We start from the raw sequence: 17,357 nt of genomic DNA on the forward strand, positions 1-17,357 counted from the left end.
CACAGCAACTCTGCAGCTCCAGCCAGGGCCACGAAAAAGCAGCCGTCGCTGCCCCAAAGGCAGCCTGAAGCACCAGCCCCCCTGCAGCGCTCGCCCTCCCAGGCCTTGCACAGCAGCTCACCGGCAGGAAACCGGCCCCTGCAGGTGGCTTGTCTCCGTCAAACAAACTGAATAAATGCTGGGTATTTGCTGTCAACATGTTTTTTCCCCTAAGAAACAGCATTCAGACAATATTCTTTCAAAAAATAAAACAACTAAAAATGCAATTACTGTTGCTGATGCACATAATATTTCTTGTACAGTTTATGGAAAATTGTTTCTAGTTACTTAGCATTTCAGTTAATTTAAATGTTACCTCTGGGTACCCGATTATCTGTGGCTGTAACAGAAAAAATGTAGCACAGAGTCAATGATTCAACAAGCAGCTGAGTAAACAGGGACTCAAATTATACCCACGTTTTCTGATCGGAGCTTTTTAGCTGGACAGCCTCCATCTATGGGATGAAGCATGTAATAGAGGCGAACTTTGCTTGCATGTTTCCGACTCTGCAAAAAAAAAAAAAAGAAAGAAAAAAGCAAGAAATGAAGTTACAAAAACCAAGATGTTCTGCTCTGTTGCACTGTCTACAAACCCAGAACTCAGTAAGATTTCACATCCCCTTGAGATATGTATCCAACATGGGAGCAGAAAGGGCGGAAAGACCCAAGTGAAGAATATCTGCATTTCACAACGAGGGTTATTTAGTTTCAGCTGGAGACAGGATGGCATCATGAGGGATTCGATGCATACACGCAAACAACAGAAAATCCGGAGTTCCCCAAACTTTCAGTAGGATAATATACACAAGGGGTATAAAACCTCACTCTCTAGGAAATAAGCCAACTGATAGCTGCCAAAGGTTTGAAAGAAATTTCTCCTATGGGTAAATTATCAGATAATTGTGCATTATGAAATCTAATGCTTTCCTCAGAAACAGCTGCTGCTGGCCCTGCGGAGAGGGAATAAGGACTGTATGGATCCCCGGCCGGAGCCATTCTCCCTCTCCCAAGCTTTTCCAGCCAGGACCCAACATGGCCACGAAAACGCTCGGGGCTCAGCCGCACCAGCAAGGGAAAGCCCGGATCCAGCCTCACTTTTCCTGCTAGAGAAACCAGCCCGGGAGCCGCGACTCTGCCGAGTCCTGCCCAGCATCACCGTCCCGCCGGCGGCGCCGTCCCAGCCCATTCCAAAAACCGTCCCTTTGGGGGAAATCCCGAGCCATGAAGGACCCCAGCTTGGGGCAGAGGGCCGACCTCGCAGCTCAACGCCAACCTCAGGTACTTCTTACACTTTCTTCCGAGAAAGGCGCTGAGCAGGCACCAGCCTTTCAAACACTGTTCACACCACAGAAAAGTTTTCAGGGGACCTGTGTTTTTGTAGAGTGATCAGAAAAAGCTGAGAGATGCTCGGATGAGACTTTTCCTACAAGGGAAGCATCAGGAGACCAAGGCGGTAAGAGCAGACTTTGTGCTATGCTCAGCCACAACCGGCACCAGCATCAATAGCCAAAGCAATCCCTGTGATTTCCAAAATGTAAAGGAAGATTTAAAAGCTTCTACAGCAGCAGGAGCTCAGACATATACCTTCAAAACATGTCTGCTCTAACTTACAGTCAGAGTCCTTGTCTTCCAGTAGGTGTAAAGGGAAAAAAAAAATAATAATAACAGCAGCTACTAAATAAATGCACCGAGAACCCAGACATGCACAGCAGCTATTATTATGCAAATGTTTTTTCTGAATTTCCATTTCTGATTGCCTCACAGAACAATGACACCATAATATTATAATTTCAGAGCACAGATTTGCAATTTAAAAAAATTAAATTACCATTAGAATGTAGTGGAACATTCCTTTTCCTGGGGTGTGAACTTGGAGCTAAATTTGCATGGAACTAAATTTGTATGCATAAATGTGACTATGCAATTATTTTTTTTTTAATGGAGCAAATCACTCAGGATAAATAACATCAAATATCCTTCCCCAACTTCTCTTCCTGCATGCTTTTAGAGAACGTGATTTTCTCTGACAGAGCTCAGCTCTCTCCACACCTGGTGTAGTGACAGATAAGCACGAGAAACCCCAAAAGCTTCAGCTATCAGTGCGTAGAAGTCCAGACAGGGATGGTGTAATCAGGAAATGACAAAATAGATGTTGGAGACCCAGGGCTTGGGTCTGCAGAGGTGCAAGCCCACGATGAAGCCGAGGGACCTCTGCGTCCCTCCGGACACGTTGCACCGCTGCTTCGCGCCAAGGAGATTTAAATGCACCAGGCTGGCAGGACGCGAAGCGACGAAGGTCGTGTCGCTCCTCTGCCTCCGCAGCCAGGCACTGGGCGGCTCAGTCCCGGGCTCGGACACATCCGATGCTCCGTGACAAGGCTCTGGACCTCCCGCCGCAGCCAGGACTGGCCAAAATCCAGAGCTTTGCAGCTTAATGCCTTTCCAGTGCTTAATATTTACACTTCTTGGAGCAGCCAGCCAGCCACAAAGTGTCCTTCCCGCAATCGTGAGGCTCTTCCCTTGGGTTAGTTTAATCCAGCACTTCATGACGTCTAGCTGTATGCAACTATAGCCTGCTGCCTGGCTGAATTTATGGGTAAAGACTTTTTTTTTTTTTTTTTTTTTTTTTTTTAAGATGAAAAGACAAGATGTTAGCAGTAATCATTTTTAGTGTTCTTTTCTGTGGCACTCAGCTGTGCAATAAACGATGTCCAAATGTCAGCATTAAAAGTCAGCAAAGCTCCAGCCCTCTATAAAACACCTCTCACCTTTATTTATGCATTTGTTTGGATTTATGAATGCTAAGGAATAGCTTATGTTCAGCATAGTTTAAAACTACATGGATGAAGTGCAACCTTCTTATCCTACAGTTATAAGAGCAAGAGCTTAAAAGCTTCCCTGTCCTTTGCAAGTCTGTAGTAAGCATCTCATTCCCGCCGAGGGAGTGGAGGTAGCACAGCCTATTTGTCAGCCCATTTTATCTCTGGTATTTTCTACATTTACATGTGTATTTATCATCCTAACACCAAGGCAAGAGCGAAGTGATTATTCTTAGTGTGCTGCTTGCAAACAGCCCTGCTGGTTATCTTTTCCCCTCCACAAAGCAACTTGAAATTTGCAGCTCTGACGTGCGAGAAAGGGTAAGTGCTAAAAGAGGTGGCGATGGAGCCACAGTTGGCAATTCTGCTGCTGCAACACGCCCAGCAAGGGACTTTGCACACTGCCGGCTCAGACCCAGCTAGATGATCCAGTTCAGAAGATTTGCATGCTTTAATGAGTTTTGGAGAATACGACGACATAAGGATGTCCGAGAATAGCAACAAGAGGTAAGAAATGGTGATAAATACTGCATAAACACGCTCTGCCCCCACCGTGCTGCAGGATCCTTGAGTCAATCCTGAACGCAAAGGTTCACCAGGAGATTCCTGCAAACTACCTCGTAACCGGCACTGGTTTTGCTAACTAATCACGTGTTAACAACTGGCATCCAAATTCGTGCAGATACATGAGAAAGAAGGGCCAGAAGAACTACCGCGTACAGGAATCAGAACATTGGGATGAAGTGGGATCCGGGCTCATACAGCTTCCATTTTGATGTGTCTCATAGCATGTACAAGCTTTAGGAAAGACAAAACTTCAACACACCTGTAAAGCTGCAGTCCGGGACGAGAACCCTGCCTTTGAAGATATCTGCTTATTCATCAGTAGTCACCAGAGTTATCTTTGGGTGAACTAAGAGAGTAGGTCAGTGCCTGTAACTATTTCTTTCGTAGCTTTACAAAGTGGTATGCCAAAAGCATTCTCACCTAAACTCTCTGTGGTTAGTGTCTGGACACAACTCCGTTAGAAGGAAAAAAGTCAAAAGTCTAGCTTAATACCATACACTTTAAAAACAACCATCTCTATATGAGGAAAGGCTTAGCAAGAGCCAGCCTGCACACAGCAACTGCAGGCTTCTGCACTGTGAGCTCACGCGCTATTGCACGAAGGTTCATCAATAAAAGTAAATAAACAGATCATTTCTATCTACATCAAATCTACATTAACGCAGCGGACGGTGGCAGAGGCAGAAGAGCCCTGACAATTCAGCCTAAAACACAAAAGGGCAAAGCAGAGCCGCACTGTGCTGCGAACCTTGGCTCTCTGGCGCTGGCCGCACGCCGAGCTCCCAGTCTCGCCGGGGAATTGTGGCCGGGAGCACGGGTCAGCAACCGTGGCGGGAGCTGAAAAATGCAACGCTCCCAGAAAAGCCTGACGGCTGTGGCTTCACTTAGCATGCAATAAACTCTCACTTAGAAACCCGCTGGTTGGATTTTAATCCCTTTAGTGTGCACTGCGCTGATTTTTTGTATTCTGGCAGTTTGTTAATTAAATTGCCACGAAACATGCAGTCATATGATTACATCAATTTTATTATCTGCATTGGCCCAGCTCGTAATCTCGTCAAAGCCATAAAGTTATTTTGGCGTGATTCATTTCTCTAAGCCTCGTGCAGAATACCTATTGCATTGCCCTCCCGAAATCGCTTATTGGAGCCCCTTTCCCGCGGTGGGCAGCAGAGCGGTCTGGGGGCTCCGGCTCCCGTGCACGGTGCCGCCTGGAACCTCCTCCCCTTCCCAGGTCCATCAGGCATCAGCAGTGGCGATGCAGAGAGCGCGGCCAGCTCCTTTCGAGCACCTGGTTGCAAATTACTAGACCTGCTGACTCCAAAAAAAAACAAACCAAACAAACAACCCCCCCCCAAGTTTCATAATCACCGTTTAACAAACTTCCAAATTTCTACTGGAATAGGAACCATTTATTCATCATCCTGTGATATAACAACATCCTCTGCCTTTTTTTAGATAGAGGACAGGCGTATTTTCAGAAAACGCCTTGTTTTTTTGCCTCTTCTGCCCACACAGCAAGCAAACACTATTGTCAAGATCCCTGTTGTTCGTCACAGAGACAAAATCCCTTCTGTTATCCCAGACGCTGCTGGGTGCCAATGTCCTTTTTCTCCCTTTGAAATTTTTGCAAAGCCTCATTTATAATTTATGTTCATTTCTGTTCACTTCCCCTTTTTCCTCCGTGAGTTAATTTTTTAAAAAGTGTCTACTCATGCTTGTGACTTTCTGGGCACCTAGATACGTGTTTGCAATTCCCAATTTCACACAACTGAGTTTTCACCATCACGAAGCTAGCTCCTTTAAAGCAACAGGTTGGCATATTATTGCTTTAGATATTATTTTGCTTACACATAAAGGCAATTAACTGATGATCTATTCACTTAAGCAACCACTGGTTCATGTCATTTTTTTCTAAAAATGCAATGGTTTCCTCCCTGCTTGTCAAGCTGAAGCTAGTGCAGGTTTCCCTCGCACCGGGAGCACCGTCACCCATCCAAGCCGTCCCTGCTGGGTGCGTTTGTGACCAGGAGCGTTTCACCGACCCTGGCAGCTTCTCCCGAATCCCAACCGCTGCAATTTTGAAAAAACAAGACTTCAGGCGCTCTGAGCGAAAAAAACAGCAGTGACCCGCTGCACCCAGCATCAACGGCTTGCGAGGGATAAAAGAAGCTGGGTTTCTGCCACTCAGCTCGGCAGTCGCGCAAGGTCAAAACAGCCAGTCAAAGCCTGACAAGTTTAATCAAAATCAACATTGTTATTGCCACAGTCACCTTCAAAAGAGGAAAAACCTCGCCCCCTAGAATCGCCTTTCTAGCACGAACTCGAAGCCGTTCCTGTGGCCCTGTGAAAACGCGTTTCCTCCAGGAGAGCTCAGAAACGCCTGGCAGAGGAAGCACTTTCCCTTCCACCTGCTCCGCTGCCTTTGGAATACCGATCCTGCAGCGGAGCCAGAGAGGCTCACGCAGGTAACTCGGGAGACCCTCGGAGGAAAGAGCCTCTAAGCTGCACTTGTCCAAGGGAAAAGGAAGCGCTGCCTTGGGGTTTCGTCCCTTGCTGCAGTGCCGCCGTGCAGCCGAGCCGGCGTGCTGCGCTGGCACCCGGAGCCGCGGAGAAGGGGCATCGGGCTCCCAGAAACCTGCGGTTCTTCCTTACTTATGGGATTTCTTCCGCACCTGGAATACCATCCCTCCGGACCAAACCCCGCTCTCGGGCAGCTCCCGACTCGAATGGGGTCCAGGCTCAGCTCTGCCGGCTCCCCCAGGATGCAGAAATCCCAGACACCAGGGCACGAATTCCCTGCCTCAGGAATCGCAATTTCTACCCTGTGATCTTTAGCATTACCGTTTCCTACATCGATTCTGACCGTAGTCAAAGCATCTCCTGTGCTAGGCACCACAGTGTGTCCCGCAGAGCAGAAACCCGCTCGCGCGCTCCAGTCCTGCCCAAGCGGAGCCGCGTCAGCAGCGGAGTTCAGCGCCTTGGCTGGTGCCGACTGCCGCTTCCAGGAAGGGGGACGCGTTTCGGGCTCCCGCCAGCGCCTCCCGGGCTCTGCTTCTCTCCGGCACGTGCTGGAAGCCCCTTGGCCGTGACGCACGGACGCCCAAGGTCTGCGTTAACTTCGCTATTAGCGCAGATGCCCCAATCCCGACACCAAGCGGGAGGCGACAGAAGAGTTAACGCAGACTAAGGTCTCCGCTTCGCGAGGCTGGCGCGGCACGGCGCGGCGGGGGAAAGCTCTGCGCGCTCTCGTCCCATCCTCCCGCATCGCAAACACATCGCTTTCCAGCACGTCAGCGCAACGCCTTTCGGAGAACCTGCTCTGCCCCGGTGCACCGCGCGTGGGCGAGTTTTGTCACAACACACGCAAACAGCTAAAGACTCTTCTTTCAAACACCTGCAACCCAAGTCCAAACAACTTGTGAGCTTAAAACATTAAATAACAGCGAGGCTGAGCACGGGGGCAGGAGGGGGCCGCAGGGGCAGACGTCCCCCGGGGCGCAAGGCTCCGTGCAAGCCTGGCTGCTTCCATACCGGGAGCCGCGTAGACTTACCGCGACATCCCTCAGGGCTCTCCATTACTGCTAACCTCAGGGTCTCCTCCGCGGTGCGTTTTACTACTCTTCTAAAAACACCCTTTTGAACCTAAGCTATTTTCAGTCAGAAATGTGGCTTTGCATGCAGGGAGCCTTGGGACAGAGTTGAATAAGAGGACCTTATCTGCACTGCTGCTGCTGCTATTCAGCAATAGATTTTGGCACTGGGAGTACATTAAAAATAATGCTTAGCCATTAATGTTGACAACAGTGTGGTAACATGGAGCCTTGTAAAGTACCAGTTTAATCTAACTTAGTTTTCTGAAGCACACAGCGATCCAGTAGCTAACGCTACGCTGGTGAGCGTACACATGCAGAAAATGGAAGGGGCATTGCAACAACCTCATCGTAAAACATCGGCATCCACGTGCATCTTCTGTATATGATGTGTAGCCACATTCACCTCAAATTTTACCTCCTCTCGTTATACAGCACTACACGAAATGGGTGCCGAAGTAGTTTGCAGAAGGCCTATACGTGTGCATACAAAAACCAGAACAGCACCTACATCATCTTTGCAACAGCACCACAAAAACCTCTCCGTAGCCTGAATTTTTCTTCTGCAGCGGCAGAACAGGCAGAGAAAACCAGCGCTAGCAGACATTCGTATTCCCCTCGATAACACGCAGCTAATGCCAGCAGACACCTTGGCAAACCACACGAGAGCCCTCTGCAGCCCTCGCTGCCAGCGCGTCCTCCGCGCACCTCCCGAGCGGGCGACGCTTCGTCCTCACTGCACAAAGCCCCAAGGGCTGCGGCGGCGCAGAGGCGGGAGCCGAGCTCCGGCCCGGGGGCCATGAACAGCCAGCGCGGCGGCGCCAGCGAGACCTGCCCAGCCCCTGCTGACCACCCGTGGAGGGCTACGGCTGGGGATGCCGAGGGAAAACCCACCACCGGAGAGCGGGAAGCGAGGCACGCTCGGGGGCTCTTTCTGCCAACGGACTGGAAGCCAAAGAACTAGGAAAACGGGCAGGAAAAAAAAAAAAAAGAGAGGTTTTGCGGGTGCATTGCAGCCCCTCTTAGTCTACAGCACCTCAGCTGGGGAGCTTGCACCAAACACGGAATATTCGAGCTCTTTTCGCACACAGCGTTTATTTTGTTAAATGGAGTTTGTGCTCTTCCACCGCATTAGTACTTCAGATACAGGATTGCCTTTCTGAGCACGCACATCCCAGTCCTTAAGGTGCTCGCGTGCCAACGATAAACAACATTCATCGTTCCTCCAGACGAGAGTGTTTTATGCAGAGTTTCCTGGAGGAGGACAGCCCGACCGGAGCAGATTAGCTGGAGCACCACTCGAGCCACATGCACAACAGTATTGATGAGGTGGTCGATGCTGCTCGCAGGCACCGCGCGTCTGCGACAGGGTGGGAAATCCCAGGGAGCACTCGCTTCCCGCCGGCCGCGCCAAAGGGCCCCGCACTTCAGCTGCTCTCCTTAGTTTGCTCAGCACTGGAATTTTAATAAACTTTGCCTCCCCCCCCGCCGCCTCTCAGACATCAGAGCAAGCATCCGAGTGTCATTCCTGCTCTTTGCAAGGTGAGCCAATAACAGCATATTCGCACTACGCCTTCCTGGGCTTCTCTTCCTACAAACCTGGCATATTCCTTCATTTTAAATGAAAAAGTAAAGTATTGTCTGAACACCTGAAGCAATAAAGATTACAATGAAGGAAAGTGTTATAGCAGCTTTAGGAGCAAATGTGGTGATGAATATGCAGCTCAATGTGGAATCTGAAGGCAACTCTGCATATTTGGTAATTTTCCTGCAGGATTTTCAAGGAGAAACTTGAAAATAAATGGTAACATCTTTCTAATGGCTGTGAACACTTCTGTACAGAGATGAGGATGCAGAGCTTACTAAGACAGCTGATCATTCTAATTTACAGAGCAATGCACCAAAGGGACTGCTACAGCCCTCTCTCAGAGACAGAGCTGGAAGGAAATGTTAAATTATGGGTGATCTAGACAGTATCCAGCAATAAAGAGGCTTACCACTCCAGGGAAAGGTAAGATGCAGAAATGCAGAAAAGGAGAAACCCATCTCTGGAGCACAGATTTCCAATGCAATTGCATCAAGGAAACTACAAGAGATGATGAGATTTTTTTAGCCCACTGAACCAGAAGCCAATGCTGAAAGCCTTTCCAGTGCTACCAGCTCCCCGGGGCTTTGGCAGGGTCAAAACGCACGTGGAAGTATATCAGAGCCCACCACGACTGCAGCTTGCACTGCCTGAATATCTTGTGGAAAGGCATCCTAACAGCAACGCTTTGTTGATAAAAGTCATAGGAGCCCAACACGAGATAGGGTTGCTACAGCACAGATCTGCTCCGAGTCCCAGCCGTCTCACAGGCTCCCCCATCTCCTCTCGCCAGGACGCAGACTCTGGGTCACTGGCTTCTGTTTTTCTTCCCCAAAGATATCATTAAAAGAAAAAAAAGAAAAAAGAAAAATCAATCCCCTTATTTCAAAGTTGTGCTTTAATGACACACACTGTGCTGTGCAATCAAAGCTGGAGCAGAAAGGTCGCTCGCTGCAGGAGGCTGCCTGGCTCCACGGCCGGCGCGGAAGATGCCCGTGGAAGCGCCCCAGAGCCCGCAGGCACCGGCCGCTCTTCGACGACGCAGGCACAGTCCTACCCAGGGGCCCATCTGCCGCGCTCGCTCGGGAGGCACCAGGCAGCGTGTCCCCCACGCCAGCGAGGCTCGAAATACCGGAGAGCCCGCTGCGGATTCGCCTCCAGGCTTCGGCCACCAGGGACCTGCCTGCTGCAGCCAGCACGTGCCCGGAGCGCGCTGCATCGCTCCACGTCCTCCTTCGTGACTCTTATCGGATCAGTCATCCCATTTTGCTTTGTTTCTCCCATGGGGAGGAAGAAGGGCGAGCCGATGAACATGGGGACGTGCAGGGACAGCCGGCACCTCCCGGCAGCGTGGCCTGCTGCTGCCTTGCAGGGATGTTCTCGGGCATCCAGGTTTGGATGCTTTTTTCCAACAGCAGAAATGGGAAGAGAGTTTTCTGATACTACAGGGGGCAAATCACGATATTAACTTCCTTTAAGAATTAAAATATTCAGGTGCCTGATCTTTTGGGCGTTGATGGCAGACAGCAAGATCCCTCTCTTCTCCTGCTTCGCGCGGCATGGAAGGTAACCGGCACCTTCACAGCAGCCACCCGCGATGCTCAGCGCCGCGGCACCCGGAGAGCTGCTCATGGCGTTTTCTCATCGGGCAGCCGCAACTTCATTACGAGTCAATAACGCAAGGCCAGCTCCTCCAAACAGCTCTCCCCGAAAGTGAACCCTGGATTAAATAGCGGTACTTGGCCGCCTCACGAAGAGGGAAAGGTTTTATGGATTTTATCATGGAGGAGAGCAGAAGTTCAACAGAAATATCAGACAATAGCATAGACAAGAGAGTTACGCAAAACGCATAAAATAAGAACAGTATTTTGCTGTATGTCAAGTTCAAAGCCAGAACAGGCTGCAAATACTCTGATTCTTTTGTCATTTTTCCACTACACTTGCCCTTGGAAATAATGCTGCTTAATATTGCGCGACTGACATCAAATTATTTTTTATTCCTGGCAAAGTAGCGCAGAAGAAGAGAAGAGTTATTGGTTGATGATTTGGAGAGGGAGATGAGAGAGTTATGGGATGTGACTATTTCTGTTTGGCAAGATAAAAACATCCCCCTTTCATACGCCATTTCCCTTTATTTTAATACAGGGAAACATCTTATTTTGCATTCACAGAGGAGCCAATATTTCAGGGCCTGGCAGAAAGGCTGCAGCTCTTACTCAGCGGTGCCAGAGAGGCAAGTCACTGTTCCCTTTCCCTCCGATCTGCAGCTCGGCCAGGGCTCGGGCGCTGCTGACCTGAACAACCCGGGCGCCCCGCGAGTGGCGGTGCTGTCCCTGCACCTCTGCCCCGGGAACGCATGGGACCCTATCGCGGCCCCCGGGCGGCCGTAGCCCGAGGGCTCTCCTCGCCCAGCCCAGTTTGCCAAGGAGGCAGATGCTGCATTAGCCCGAACCTGCAGGTTGGCACCTCTGCCCGGCAGTCGCTGCCCCCAGCGCAGAAACGCATGCAATCCACTGCAAAGCAGCCTCGTCAGGCCAGCTGCACCTGCAAGCCCTGCCACGAAGGGAAGGGCATTCACACACCGCTCAGGAGCTGGGACTTTTGGATCCCCGCAGTCTTTTGCGGGTGTCTTTACTCATAGCTGGGGTCACACTTCCAAAACCACTCCACAGATACTTGCTCCAAGCGTATACATCAGTGTGTTTTAATGCACCGCTCAACTTCCCCCCACCCCAACACTTGCACTGTTCAGCGGCACTGCCAGAGCACCCAAAAATCCCAGCAGCAACCAGGGCCTCATTTTCGCAAGGATGCACAAAAACCGAGGTCCACCAGTGCCCAAGGTCAGCCAGACTCGTACCCAACTGATCCCTGATGTCTCCCCTCGGCTGATTCCAGAAAACCAAAGAGAAGTGAACTTTCAGAAACCCAGGCTGGATTAAGGCTGTGCGCATCTGAGCCATTCAGCTGAAGACACGCAGTTCCCATGCAGTTCTCCAAACGCTTCAGCGAGCACACTTCTTGCGCCTTCTGAGCTGGGTGGAAATACTGAACTATGCTGATATAAGGCGCACGCACAACACTATGGAATTTGCCTTTTGAAGTGTTTCAGTTCTCCCCATAAAGTTTCAAGCAAATTCAAAATAAAGTTTTCCTCCAAAACCCACATTTCAGTACATAAGTCATTTACATTTCACTTTTACTTGACACATATATTACCACTGATTTTCTCCAAGTCAAAAAGCTGAAACAAAGGAGCTTTAGAAAATCAGGTGAAAATAGCCTTGCAGAAAGTTTAGTCATCTTAAGTTGATATTTTCCCTGTGAAAAAAAGTCAGTTTCAACCATAGAATGCTTTTTAATAGGGAAAAAAAGTGTGAGAAAATTATGACCAGCTACTTTTTAATTAGGAAGAAACAGTGAATTTTACATTCATGCTATTAACTACTTGGCTTGCAGCAAAGGCTGGAAGTCTCTGGGAGGATGGAGCTATAGTACTTTTGACACAACAGTTTTGTAAAAACAGTCCTGTTGTGAATCCTGATGTTATAAAAGTGAATACTTGCACCACAAACTTAATTTATTCATCCGGCCAGGGAATAGAAACACCTTATGACTCAAGCATCTAACAGAAAGAATAGCCTTCTCAGTTCTTGTCGCAGGTACTCAGAGCAAACTGCTTATGAAACAGGGTCAGAGCAAGAATTATTTGCAGAAATCACTCTCCAACAATTTTCAAAGATTAATGGGGGGGGTGGAAATCACATACTGCTTGTCCAATGTCTGCATAGAAAAAGAGGCTAAGTTCACCTAATAAATGATTCACTACAAATTATTTGCTCAGGTCTTTTGAAGCCACATCCAACTCCTTGGAAAAGAGACTAGAGCGTTGCGGAAAGATTTTCTATTCACATTTGCAGTCGAAGCACGTCAATTCTTTGGAACCGCTCCTGCAAGGTTCAATGCTACACTGAGCTGTAGGCAGTCCAGAAGCGACGTGCATCAACAGTCTCGGTGAAGAATATCCAGATCTGCCCAAGCCCCAGAGAGATCTACTCATGGAAACACGCGCGTTGCACCAGCACCACCTTCCTCATGAAACCTTAGGGCAGGTTTTCACAACTTTTCTCTCATTGCATCTCCAGCTCCCCCCGGGCCGGGATGCCACAAGCATTTAGGCTGCGCTCCGGAGGGGCAACTAGAACAACTGCTCCAAGAATCACGCCTTGGTACCGGCAGCAGAGGCTGCTGCAGATGCATGGCCAGAGCGCGGCATAGCCGCAGAGCAGAGGCATCTCCCACCTCTTGGGCCCATCAGGAGAGAGTCCAGGCTGGGCCTGAGCAAGCCCGTTCCCTGGGACCGACAGGCTCGCTTGCTTTGTCCCTTTGGGTTTCTGAGGCTCTGCTCTGCGTTATGCAACCCGGCAGGCAAGGTTATATAATGGCATTATTGTGCCGAACGTCAACAACATCTACTGGGATTTCACAGGGGATGACAAATGAGCACAACACCTCACACCAGAAATACACAACAGAAAATGTGTTGTTTTCCACATTTCCAAAACATCTGCTATGAAGTAGCGATTCAGCTCATACCTACAATTACAAACACAGAAGAAAAGCGGTTGGCTGTGCACCCCATTGCTCACAGGTAGCTGCTCCTGTTTCTGCAACACGGCTTCTTTGGCCTACTGCAGGCCAAAATTTGGCATCCTCATCACACGTTATCAAGATCTGGAAGGTGTCCCTAAAGCTGCAGCCTTAGCCTTCACAGCAGCTGCTAGGGATCTCTGCTGCACACTTGAAGGCAGCCAGAGGAGCATTTACAGGGAATGTCTGCTTTGGCAAACTCCTTAGGGCATGTAAAGTGCCTTATAAGTATTACTGCTGTCAGTATTTATTAACACAACACAGCATTCCTCGATACTGCACACTGATTAAGATTCTTGTGCCAGTGTGGCCAGTGGAGACATACAATTACCTACCCTGTATACCCATTGAAAACATTCAAATCTGGGCAAAAGTTTGGGGAAACGTCATTTTCAAGGTCTTTTAGCATAGAATCTGATTTTGTTGAAATGCTGCAGAAATTGATGGCTTTAGTGCATTCAAAAGCAGGGGCAGAATTTGACTAGCCACATAGCCCCCACGAATGCAGAAATCCCTCGTCCCCAAGCTCTCCACATGCATCATCTCTTTCTCCTAGAGCCCTCCAGGAAAGGCTGGGCCCATATCGCATGTCCTCCCTGCACGTGGCCACGGAGAGCGCAGCCAGGGGTCACCAGGAGAGGACGGTCCTGCGGTCCCCAAGTAATCCACACCACGCAAAGGATGGTTGCCTGCTCTCTAACGCTTTGCCAGCAACAACCACCACAGGAAGCAAATCGTCACCCTCTTCTCCATGTGAACATGAATGGGAAAATTCACATTCTCATTCCTGGCTAACACCGGGACAGCCCCACCTTGATGACCATTTATGCCATTCTGCTGCAGAGCCCAACACCGCGTTTCCCACACACACAAAGAGCGTGTGTCAAGATAAGGACTGTACGGTGTTTTTCCTTTCTCAGAGGATTACACAGCAGCATATCCTTCAGTAATTTCCTCCCCCTTTTAATAGGAATTTATTTAATTTTGTTTTGAAGATATGCAGTGCTGTTAATTGCTGTTCTAACATGTCTCTAATGATATATCCTTTCTAATTGTTTATTGCTTGCCTACTTCTTAAGTGCTTAAATACATTCACAAATACTAATCTACTCTCTGCACAATCAGTGATTCCTACTCAGCAAAGCATAGTGCAGCACATTTAATATTAAAACTTGAGTTCATTTTGCCGAACTCTTAATTGATCTCCTTGCTAACTACATTTCTTTGAAAACTAGCTTGGAATTGTGTTCAAACTGAAGCCCGTCTTTGCAAATTTAAACAGGAAGAAAACGCAGCAGGCAATGTTGCAGTGACATCATTTGCAGAATAAAATGCCACCAATAAAAATATTCTTTTGAACTTTGACTTTCCAGAGAGGAACTCTGGATGCCGGCGTAGCTACTCGCCGGGAGCACAGTAGCTGATGCCGCCCTGGGAGACGCGGAGCCGAGGACGGAGCAGCTGCAGAGCACAGCGTAAATAGCGCAGAGCGTCCTACCTCGTAATGCGCCACGCGCTGCGACTCCGATATCAGCTGAGCGCTGCACACTTTGCAGTAGCTTTCAGTGAACAACTCCTGGTCAATGTCGGATGATTTCATCTGTCCGCAGCAACGCAAAGAAAAGAGACAACAACAAAGAGTTAGTTACAAAACACTGGTAAAACAGGGTAGCTGTGTTTGATGAGGATCCCTAAAGACACAAGGGCGAGGCAATACCCGAGCTGAACGGTTCTTACCACCGCAAGCAAACGAGACCAGCTTCGTTAAGGCGCAAACGCAAAACACTGGCAGTCCCCACTGCACCCCACGTGTGCACCTCAGGCACGAAACACCAGCTTTCTGAAACGACTCGGAGCTGCGGAGACTTACACAGAGCCGCCCTACGCCGACCTGGCAAGCCTTCCCGCCCCCGTCTCGGGGCGGCGGGCGCCGCAACACACGGGCAGGAGCAGGAGCACCCGCGGGCGCAGGAGGCAGCCGCCACCGTCCTGCTGCATCCCGCTGCATCCCGCGTGCCCCGCTGCATCCCACGCGCCTGCAGGACCAGGTGCCCCGACCTCACCAGCGCCCGCGGGCACGGACGCTGCAGACCCTCGTGCAGCTGAATAGCCATATTTCACATGTGAATTACGGCTGTAAATGGCTGTTCTCTGTTACCTCTCATATCTAGAAACACCACTCACACGACCAGCTATACCTTATACTGCTCCTGGCTCGAAACACAGTTAACCATTTGTTCTACAATAAGAAAGAGCTGATAAGGAGTTTACTATAAAACATGAACATCATTATAACCTGGAGGAAGGTGTTTTAGAGCTGGAAAGGTGCTCCATTTCTCAACTTAGACATGGAAGGAAATTGCTTGGGTGATTTACTGGGCTTTGCAGTTCCCTAACAGCTGTTCAAGTATTTCTGTGTTCCCTACAACTTTCAATAAGGACACTCGCAGAAAAACAGCTTGATGAGTGATCTCGTTCATAGGAGACCTTAAATCCTCCTTCACACCTTCCTCATTGATGCCCAGCTTTGCTTGCATAAACTCTGAACTGATAGCCGAAACGCACATCAGCAGAGCCGAGATTTGTAAGAGACCAAACGCAGAGAGAGCCAAAAAACACCAGAGGTAGCGTCATAGGCAGGGTATTAAAAAATAAATAAATAAAATAAAAGTCTTTGCAATTCAAGAGGGAAAGAGAAGCTGATGCCTCCTGAGAACTGCCAAGATTAAGTCTTTATTAATTCGCAGTCATAACAAACCCCGGCACAGTGAAGACTGATGATACAGACTGTATATCATTAATTTCATTGATTGGAAGGAAAAATAACATGGAAATAAACAAGTTAGGAGATACCATTAGAAGAAAAATGATCGTGCGGAGCAAGCCCTGGCGGTTGCTGTGTTCTGCAGCAAAGACCCGGGCAGCTTTTCTGCCGCCTCGGGGCACAGGGACGCGCTAAACCTGCCAGACACTGGCCTGGCCGCGGGCAGCCGGGTTCCCGCAGGAGCCGGCTCGCAGAGCCGGGCTTTGGGCGCGCGTCTGCCTTCCACCCTCGCCAGAGCCACCGAGCCGCGGGGTCGGCTGCCCCGAGCCCCCAGCTGCGCTGCCGCCTCAAGAGGGGCAAGGTCCCTGCACATTTCATAAAAACAAGCAGCTGAGCAGACACCAGCGGCTCTCACCATGGAGAGACAGACTAGCCTCCCCCAGCCTCCCTCCAGAAAAAGGCTTTTTCTGGTGTTCATGCTCTATCAGACAAAAGACAAACATCAGAGTTGCTCTGCTGGTTCCGTTTCTGCAAAGATGCTTGCTTGTTTTCTTTTGCTATCTGCCTAGATTTAATCTTCATTTACTCTGTCTAGAAAAATGCTGCATTGAGAAACTTTCCCAGACACCAAAAGACCCTTTTAAGAGTACAAGAAATGTTGCAAAATTGCCTCAAAGACAAGATAAAATAAAAAAAACCCTCACTTAAATACAACAGATTGAAACATAGCAAAGCAAAGAATCTCATTAAATCTTAATCCAGCAACCAGGGCAGAGGCAGGTAATACTGCCTTCATTTGCATGCAGTCCGCAATGCTCACAGTATAAACTCTCACTGCAAAAATCAGAGTAAACCAAAAGCTACTCAGTATCAGCTTATCCCTTCAAGCCCTGAAAACACATATCAAGTCTGTTCTGCCTCTAACATACATGCATATGAATAGGGTTTTCTGCCCCCCTTTTGCAGCAGTGGGGGCTAAACAGGCTTATCCAACAACAGCATTTAAGGTCTTGTCTTTAAGCAGTGGCTTCTGGTGTAGATATAAGATTTGTTAGCCTCAATACTGCCAGTTAGGTTTTACACACTGTTGTTACTACACGAGGATATAATGCATCTCAACAGGTGAATACAGTTATTATGCCAACAATGTGAACGCTGCACTGGGAGCTCTGCAGAATGACTCACGTACAACTATTCAACTTACCTAATAAAGACCCTCTGCAATGGCATACCCTGAAGCAATGCATCAAGGGCACAGATACAGGCTGCACGTGACAGAAGCCTTCCCCACATGGTATCTTTGGAGGTAAATTTGAGTACCAATGGATCCCACTGGCTGT

At 49.0% G+C, this 17,357-nt stretch overlaps 1 protein-coding gene across 1 annotated transcript in view; it reads right to left on the reverse strand.

Moving 5' to 3' along the window:
• ZMAT4 (zinc finger matrin-type 4) overlaps window positions 1-17,357 on the reverse strand; it is a 68,938-nt gene that overhangs the window by 34,112 nt on the left and 17,469 nt on the right. Inside the window, exons 2-3 of the mRNA XM_067312360.1 lie at window positions 14,752-14,853; window positions 457-546 (exon numbers count right to left, since the gene is read on the reverse strand). Of these exons, the coding sequence (XP_067168461.1) occupies window positions 457-546; window positions 14,752-14,853 (192 nt within the window). The remainder of the gene's footprint in view (window positions 1-456; window positions 547-14,751; window positions 14,854-17,357) is intronic.

The sequence above is a fragment of the Apteryx mantelli genome, chromosome 29 (assembly GCF_036417845.1).
Source record: "Apteryx mantelli isolate bAptMan1 chromosome 29, bAptMan1.hap1, whole genome shotgun sequence".
Classification (NCBI taxonomy): Eukaryota; Metazoa; Chordata; class Aves; order Apterygiformes; family Apterygidae; genus Apteryx; species Apteryx mantelli.